The sequence below is a fragment of the Sinocyclocheilus grahami genome, unplaced genomic scaffold (assembly GCF_001515645.1).
Source record: "Sinocyclocheilus grahami isolate Dianchi unplaced genomic scaffold, SAMN03320097.WGS_v1.1 scaffold1239.1, whole genome shotgun sequence".
Lineage (NCBI taxonomy): Eukaryota > Metazoa > Chordata > Actinopteri > Cypriniformes > Cyprinidae > Sinocyclocheilus > Sinocyclocheilus grahami.
In genome coordinates, this window is record NW_015506418.1 from 156,899 (window position 1) to 165,882 (window position 8,984).

At 44.5% G+C, this 8,984-nt stretch overlaps 2 protein-coding genes across 4 annotated transcripts in view; both read right to left on the reverse strand.

Moving 5' to 3' along the window:
• Positions 1-1,972: 1,972 nt before the first annotated feature.
• Positions 1,973-6,193, reverse strand: zglp1 (zinc finger GATA like protein 1). 3 transcript variants are annotated; one of them, XM_016254332.1, is made up of 5 exons: positions 5,963-6,080; positions 3,844-4,783; positions 3,666-3,754; positions 2,543-2,636; positions 1,973-2,414 (listed from the first exon to the last, which is right to left on the reverse strand). In XM_016254332.1, exons 2-5 carry the CDS (start codon positions 4,764-4,766, stop codon positions 2,294-2,296), a joined length of 1,227 nt encoding a protein of 408 aa, XP_016109818.1. In that variant the 5' UTR covers positions 4,767-4,783; positions 5,963-6,080; the 3' UTR covers positions 1,973-2,293. The 3 variants fall into 3 exon arrangements, with proteins under 3 accessions (XP_016109818.1, XP_016109817.1, XP_016109816.1); XM_016254331.1 differs by lacking the exon at positions 5,963-6,080 and adding an exon at positions 6,116-6,193 and having other exon boundaries at positions 1,974-2,414; positions 3,657-3,754; XM_016254330.1 differs by having other exon boundaries at positions 1,974-2,414; positions 3,657-3,754.
• Positions 6,194-7,402: 1,209 nt separating this feature from the next.
• fdx2 (ferredoxin 2) overlaps positions 7,403-8,984 on the reverse strand; it is a 3,837-nt gene continuing 2,255 nt past the window's right edge. Inside the window, exons 2-5 of the mRNA XM_016254370.1 lie at positions 8,693-8,741; positions 8,056-8,162; positions 7,900-7,987; positions 7,403-7,820 (exon numbers count right to left, since the gene is read on the reverse strand). Of these exons, the coding sequence (XP_016109856.1) occupies positions 7,664-7,820; positions 7,900-7,987; positions 8,056-8,162; positions 8,693-8,741 (401 nt within the window). The 3' untranslated portion in view covers positions 7,403-7,663. The remainder of the gene's footprint in view (positions 7,821-7,899; positions 7,988-8,055; positions 8,163-8,692; positions 8,742-8,984) is intronic.

An 8,984-nucleotide genomic window follows, 5' to 3' on the forward strand; every position in this document is an offset into this window, starting at 1 on the left:
AGGAAAAAACCATAACTGAGCACATGAATCTGCTCTCATGTCACAGTTCATGTACTCCAGCGAGAGCCGATCGCACACATCATGCGGTTGGATAAGATGCAGAAAGCACTTCGCTGCTCACACCTGCATGTGTGATTAAATATATCGGTCACGCGCGGCTGCTCTAGCGTGAAACACAGCGAGAATCAGACTTTACTGAACGGCCGATCCTCCACAGATTCAGCAGAGCTCACGACAGCATCTGAACACAATCATCACAGAGATCAGTCAGCACCCACTGAACAAGGGCGACGCTCACAGATAGAGATGTGTCTGCGCCGCTGAGCGTCGAGTACCCAGGATGCACCTGGAGCAGCAGAGGGAGGATGTCAGGAACAGCTGTTTCCTGTCCACACTTCCTGTTGGAGCACTGGAGGGCGGGAAGCTTGATGTCGAGAGCGTCGGCCGTTTTCCAAACAGGATCTATGTGCCGCGGTCACAGGTGTGAGCGCACGAACGCTCATTATTCATAACTCATTTCTTAATGCGCCGCCGGGCTTCCGATTGGCAGAGCATGGCCAAACTCACTTCAGCTTCGCTCCAAAGGACAACAAGAGTTCAGAACTACAACATGCTCAGATAAAGACATTAAAGTGAATGATTTAAAGTGCTCAAATCACGAGGAATCAGATTGTTCTTGATCGCCCGAGAACACATTGCAAATGTCAGATATAAAAATGTATTTCTCAGTTCATAAAGAGCATTTCTTGACACTGATCAGTAAATATGACTTCTGCATGCATGCATGTAAACAAGGCTTGTTTGTGACACAGCAGTCAGTATAAAGCCAAGACGACTGACATTTGTACGCGAGTGAACATTACAGATCTACTGATTAATTTATGCTCTTCAATATTTGACTGAATGTTTGCTTTAGTTTTAGTCACGTTTTATTCTCTTCGTGATATTGACAGACATCAGTCTTGACCCTTCAGGAAGAACACACTCCGTTTCCTCTATAAACCCAGCATTACTCTCGTGTGACGCAATAGAAACAAAACGTCCTGCTGGAGTTTAGGAGAGACCTGCTCTTCCAGTTACTCCAGTTCAGCAACAGCAGACGGGTGATTATGAGAGAACAGCGTCTCTCACTCTCTCACACACACTCATACTCCCACACAGTGATTTTACCGCAGTTAGGAGGGTTTCAAGCATTCCGTTTCATGTCTAAAACGTCCATTAACTGTGGTCAATTACTGTAGCACCACCAAATTATTATTAGCATAATCAAAGCACAAGCAAAAACCCCTTATTATTGTTACTGTAATGTATCTTGATGTTTTAATTTCTTGATGAAGATTATCAAATGATTAATCATTGTAACAGTGTGTGCAAAACACACACACACACTCACACACCCACCCTTCTATGGAGTCCCTAAATCAGGTGTTTCCCAACCTTTTTTCTGCCTCTGCACAGTTTTGATAAATAAAAAAAATCCCATGGCACACCTCTAAGCACTGAAATATAGCACACAAAAAAAAAAAACAGACAGGAGCGAACAAAAGCACTGAAATACAATTTTCACTTATCACCATTAAACCCTAATCTAAATAATCAGAAACATCACAACAAACACAATCACGGCTTCTACACTTCATATTACACCAAACAAGCCACATGATGATCGGATTCTGACCCACGAACCGGCGAAGAGCAAAGGAACAAACGAGTAACAGCCGAATCAGCAGAGGAAAACTAAACCAAAGCCTTGGGACCAAAACCACACCAGAACCTGCAGCGTCTGCCTTGGGGGGAAAAAGAGAGACAACCAATAAAGCGAATGAATGAAAAGCTTCTCTTCCATGAAATTCAGAGTCAATTATCATCACATTTACAGCAGAATGTCTGCATATGCATTAATCTGCATATATCATTTGACTGAATCATTAATCAGATGACAGAGGATCTGCTTAAGAAAACACTGACAATAGAGGACTATAAATACAATTTAATATTTCATTCCAGCACAGAAAACCTCTGAACACAAACACAGCCAGTGCAAACACAAATCAGAGAGACGACGTGACCAAAGAAAATACACAAACCATGACGAAATAGGTTGTCACAAAACAAGAGGAAGAATGTGTAAATTAAGTAAGTGAACAGTCAATAGTGAAATACAGCACTGAACGGTCCACAATAACTAACCCTGAGAATGACTCGTTATTAGACTCCACAGACTCTCGGCTCATTCAGAGACCTTCATCTCAGCAAACAGAGTCTCAGCGGACGTGAGGAGGTTATGAATGTCCTACCAGCTGCTGCACTTCAGCTTCAGGACGTCGCCGCATTTCAGACACTTGGAGTTCGTGTTTGCGTCCTTCTTCGGGATGTTCCAGCACTGCTGGCATCGCACACGATATTTCTTATACCTGCAAACACCAAGAGTGCACGATAACTAAATCAGGCCTTATTAGAGGAATACTTACTACACGACATAAAAATAAAAAGTAACTTAAAAATGTGCTTTAGAATAAACATGAGGAGTGTTGGCCAGTACCTGATCCCACAGGCGTTACAGAGCGGCGTCCCGTCTTCAGCGTCTCTCCAGAGAGGAGTCTTCCTCGTGCAGCACGACGCACAGATCTTACTCCCTGAGGAACACACATTTCAGAACAAGGACTGCTTTCATTATAACCAATGTGAGGAACTGAAGACAACGTGGACTAAGAAACACTAAAGGGATAGTCATTTCTTCTGAGGGAACGCTTGCTTAGGGCCCCTAAAACGCTACACACGCCTCTGGGGACAGTTCACTCAAAAATCAAAAATAAATCTCTCATAATTTACTCACCCTCAAGCGTGAGTAACCCACAACTCTAGGAGTTTCTTTCTTTTGTTAAACATTAAAGAAGATATTTAGATAGCCAAAGGTTTGACGGCACCCATTGACTTCCATAGTATGAAGAAGAAAAAAAAAGGTCACTTGCTACAGTCAACTATTTGGTTACCAACATTCTTCAAATTATCTTTTTTTTTCCTGTCAAACAGAAGAAAGAAATTCGTGCCTGTTTAGATACCGGGTCGTGAATTACAGAAAACTAAATTGTAAATGTTTACATAATCAAAACTGTGTCCCAAGAACATGGCGGCATAAATGCCATTCATGAGTGAGTTGACTACAATATCTATAAATAAAGGGTTTAGGATTCTATCATAAATGCAAAGTGGGGGATTTTTGCTTTTATGTCAAAATCAAATCTACATCCCTGAGAATCATTCATATCTGGAGCACAAACACTGCGCTTACACTCAACTTTAACACTTAGAGATCAGAGTGAGCACCAGTGCCAGTGATGAGGGAGTTCACCAGCACTAACTAGTGTGTGTGTGTGTGTGTGAGAGAGAGAGTGAGAGTGAGAGTGAGCGTGTGTGAGTGAGTGTGTGTGTGTGAGTGAGTGAGTCTCTCTCTGCGAGTGTGTGTGTGTGTGTGAGAGAGAGAGTGAGAGTGAGAGTGAGAGAGAGTGAGAGTGAGAGTGAGCGTGTGTGAGTGAGTGTGTGTGTGTGTGAGTGAGTGAGTGTGCCTGTGAGATTGAGTGTCTGCGTGTCAGTGTGTGTGCGCGTGTGTGAGAGAGAGTGATGAGCGCCCTCTGGTGCTTGTGTCCAGTACTGACGGGACAGACCGCAGGAGTCGCTCTCCTCCTCGGAGCTGATGGTCCTCTGAGTCCGGCACCGGCTGCTCCTGCTTCTCCTCAAGCGCCGGATCTCCTCACTGAGCAGAGGAGGACACAACATCAATCTGACTTTGCAGAAATACACCACACTCTTTCCCTCTGAGGTTCTGGAGACGAGCAGCTCCACCTGTAGTTGGAGGTGATGATCAGTCTGCTCTGATCCGCGTCCAGCTGCGGGTACATGCTGAAGGTCACGCCCTGCACGCCGGGGTCCTGCGGGTCGGGGCTGCGGCCGGGACGAGGCTGCTTCCTCTGCGTCCGTCTGCCGGCATCCCACGAACACGTCTGCCGACCCTGGAGCTCCTTATGCACACTCTCTATGAGATTATTGTTGAGGTCGGCCAGCTGTGAGGAACGCTGTGTGTTTTCAGTGGCGTTCAGAGGGAGCCACTCACTCTCAGCGTCTCGCTCAGACACCAGACAGGAAGTGAAGTCAAGAGGACAGTCATTTCCTGTGGATGGGACAACAGATTCGTCCCGATCAGAACGGCCCTCGATGTGCAGCACAGACATTTTTTCTGTCTTCTCACTGGCGCTGATGTGATCCGCTGTGTGTGTCTTTATGAGCTCAGCGAGATCATCGGGATCTTTGATTTCCTCCTCATCTGTGAGCTCGATGACGGAGAAACATGCATCAGCCGGGGCGCTGCTGCAGTTAACAGTGGGACTCTCGGGCTCAAACGGAGGTCTGGATGTCACCACGGTCTCCGTGACGTCTGATGGGTCGAGATCGACCGGACCTCGGTCCTCACAGCCGGACTGCAGCAGCTGCTCGCACTGCTGGTTGATCAGACGCATCACCTCCCATGCGCTGCTGCTGTGCTCAGACTCGTGCATTACAGAGAAAGAGCCGCTGAACTCCGAGTCTTCACGGCCGGAGAGGACGAGTGACCCGGCGTCTTGATTCTCAACATGCGACGGTCCAGAACTCCAGCTCTTGTCGTCCATTGGCGGAGCGAGTTTTGTGGCCTCCTGAAGCAAGAGGAGGATGGTGGACTGGGTCACATGCTGGTGCTGCACATCTTCTGGAGAACACGCATGAGAGCTCATGTTCCCTCATCGGTTTACTGAAACAGAGAGGAACATAAACGGAGACACTCTGAAGCCATTCAAATACAACAGATTTAAACACCCAGGCCGTTCACACAACCTGTCAGAAGTTTGGGGTCAGTAAGATGCTTTAGGCCTGGTTTCACAGACAGGGCTTAGACTAAACCAGTATTAGGCCATAGCTCAATTAATACATTTAAGTAATTTTTATAAACATGCCTTAGAAAAAACATTCCTGCTGTGCATCTTGAGACAAAACAAGGGCTCTGACATATTTTAAGGTCAATCAGTGCAAGTTTCTTTCAGTTGAAACAGCTCAGATTTACATTTTAATCTGGGACTAGGCTTAAGCCTCGTCTGTGAAACCGGGGGTTAATGTTTCTGAAAGAAGTCTCTTCTGCTCACCACAGCTGCATTTACTTGATCAAAAATACAGTACAAACAGTGAAATATTATTAGAACGTAAAACAGCTGTTTTCTGTGTGAATCTCTGTTAAACTGTAATGTATTTCTGTGATGTGCAGCTGTATTTTCAGCATCATTCCTCCAGTCTTCAGTGTCACATGATCTTCAGAAATCAGTATAATATGCTGATCTGCTGCTCGAGAAACATTTCTGATTATCATCAATGCTGAAAACAGTTGTGCTGCTGAATATTTTTGTGGAAACTGTGATACATTTTATTTTTCAGGATTCACAGATGAACAGAAAGTTCAAAAGAACCGCATTTATTTGAAATAGAAATCTTTGGTAACATTAGAAATGTCTTTACCGTCGAAAAATGTAATGCGTCCTTGCTGAATAAAACAAGTCGTTTCTTAAAAACATAAATGTTTACTGACTCCAGTCTTTTACGCAGTTATACACAGTATCTGCACTTTTCCAGAGTGATGTATTCGAGAGTTACACATCTGTTCACTGCAGTAAAGATCACTGTGAAAACTGAAGACGCATCTCATTATCATAAAGACCAAACACAATGGCATCAAGAGGACAGACAGAATTATTATTATTAATGTGTTTGGGATATGACAATACAAATCTTGTAGTGGCAGTCCTGAATAACGTTTACCTCAGAACTGACGGAAAATAAGCTGACAGAAAGAAAATAAAGTTGAGAGTGATACATCTACTTGGCAGTAGCTCATAGCTGAAGAATATTTCAAACGCAGCTCATGCACGTCATAATAACTCACAATGTAACAGATCGACGAGCTTCCTCTCAGCAGTCGCTACAAAGTAACGGTCAACCTCCCGCGCGCGGCACGCGCTCCACGGCATCAGCACACCCCAGAGTTTGAGTTTGAGTTTGAGTTTGAGTGATCATGAACAGATGTAAATAAACTCACCGCCGAGATCCTTTCCCATGTGAAGCGCCTGTCACGTGACGTGATGAGCAGGTGTTCCGGAGCTCACCTGAAGCTCAGATTCTCCAAAACTAAACGAGTGAAGTGGATAATAGGCTCATTTATTGTAAAGAATTAATGCTCAACTCCAAACACATGGATTATGACACGTGACTGTTTATTTTAGACATCAGAATCAAACATGACATTTTTAATACTGTACACACCTTCAACAGATTTGTGGTTTCTACATATTTCTGAATAATTGGAGTAGAGACAGGAGAAATGTGTGTGTGTTAGTAATGAATGAGCTGCAGTGACTGTGTCTCACTGTAAAACACAGGAATGCCTGGAGAGCCAACATCTGCTGGATCAGGGACGGATGGAAGAACAGAGCCATCATACATCAGAGCAGATGTGTAGCGTTATCTTTCTGCCGTGTCCATAACTCTCAACACCTTAACATTAATAAAAGCCGGAAATTATTTGAGAAGTGGAATGTTTCTGTCCAGCTCATACTTCACCACAAACACAACAAAGCAATAATAAGTGTATGAAGAAAACCAAGCCCGTTTATGCATCACAGCAGTATTCGTTGCACATTCTTTCATTTTGGCTTCCATCAGTAACATATTGTATTCCAGTAATGTTTGCTGCAGTACAGCAAGTCATCGAGGAGGAGGATAATGTGAATTATAAAACTATGAACGAAACAACATCTGCATTACGGAAACAATAAGCAAATGTGCCTAACTGTCATAAAAACAATGATGCAGAAAATCTTTTTATTCATACAAAGAAAAGAAACGGAGAGAAAGAGTTCTCGGATTTTGATGTTTTCAGGACATTTAAAGGGATAGTTCACCCAAAAATGAAAGTTCTGTCATTAATCACTCGCCCTCATCGTTAAAACAGTCCATGTGACGTCAGTGGCTCAACCGTAATGTGATGAAGCTACGAGAATCCTTCTGTGCACAAAGAAAATAAATATAATGACTTTATTCACTGATTTCTTCTCGTGTGTCAGTCATGACAGTACCGTGACACATGCGTGTGATGCGGCTGCCGCAGGAGCCGGTGTTCTGACGTAGAACACGCATGTGCTGCGGCTTGTTTATGAGCAGAGGAAAGCACACGCATGTGTCGTGATACTCTCGTGAACGCACGGCGCAGACTGACACGCAAGAGAAGAAATCAGTGAATTTTTATTTTCTTTGTGCACAGAAGGATTCTCGTAGCTTCATCACATTACGGTTGAGCCACTGACGTCACATGGACTGTTTTAACGATGAGGGCGAGTGATTAATGACAGAACTTTCATTTTTGGGTAAACTATCCCTTTAAACCAAAACTACACTCTCTCTAATGTTGTGGTTATGTGAAGGATAATGAAGCGGCACGCCGGAGTCCTTCTTGAGGAAATACCTGAGGACCGAATTCAGCTCAAGAGTTCAGTGCTCTTCAGCTCATAACCCGCTCACTGAGAGCCGCGCAGAGGAAGAGGCTGGGTTAGTGTCGTATCCCACAGTGCTTTGCGATCTGGAACACGGCTCAGTGCGGTTTGGGCACGTGGCCGTCCACGTAGAAGTTCCTGGTGACCTTGGGCAGCGTCAGCTCCATGCCGTCCAGCTCCGGCGTCAGGACGATCTGGCAGCCCAGACGAGAGTTCTCCTGCAGCATCGGAGCCATGTCCAGCATATCGTCCTCCCTGCAGACACACACACACACACACACACACACGTCAAACGACTCGAGATGAGCACCACGATAAGCGGAGCTCTCCTCACCGTTCCTCAGGCTCTGGAAGTTTCTCATAGTGTTCGCTGCTGACGTACACGTGACAGGTGGAGCAGGCCAGAGACGCTTCACAGGCGCCTGAGAACAGAGATGCACTGATGAAGACGAGCCTCAAACACACAGAGATGAAGAGGCGCTGGACTCACCCTCCAGTTCAATGCCGTGCTTGTGCGCCAGGTGAAGAGCGTTATCTCCGACCCTCGCCTCGACGGGAATCCTCTGTCCGGAGCGGTCGATGAACACCACATTAACCCTGGAGTAAAGCAGCAGATCAACCCGGCCCATTTGGGGCTTTTATTTTAAAGTGCCATGTCCATCTACATGCATATTTGTCATCCTTTCAAGATCATATTTTTTACTTTATCTAATGATACACAAGTATAAATAAATTAACTAAAACATAAGCTTAAGCTAACATTGAACAATACAATTTTTAGACACAATATTATGAATATCGACTGTTTTTGCTGCAAAATAGTTCCAAACAGAGTCACAACAGAACATCTGCGGTGTTTCGTGACCTCGAGTTAATGATTCAGTGACTCATTCATAAAGATAGTCACTTGCTTTGTTCCTGAATGATTTTAAATTAATGAATGAATCATACATGAATAAACTTTTCCCAACACTTTGTCTATGTTCAATATATGTTGTATTTAAAGCATTAATCTTAATGTCTGTGTGAATACATCTAAATGCCATTTCTGCAGTGCAAAGATGGGTTTTGTCTGACTTTAATGATCAGTTACAGAAAGCATAGATTGTTCTGATGCATGAACTCACACTCGCTGCTCCTCCTCCGGTGAGCTGCTGTCTGCACTCTGACACACACCTGACAGACACAAACACAGGACCACAGTTACACACACTCTCATAATAACCCATCAGAATGAGTGCGTGTGTGTCAGAGAGAGAGAAAGTGTGTGTGTGTGTGAGAGAGAGAGAGAGAGAGAGAGAGAGAGAGAGAGAGAGAGAGAGAGTGTGTGAGTGTGTGTGTGAGCGTGAGAGAGAGAGAGAGAGTGTGTGTGTGTGTGTGTGTCAGAGAGAGAGAGAGAGAGAGTGTGTGTGTGTGTGT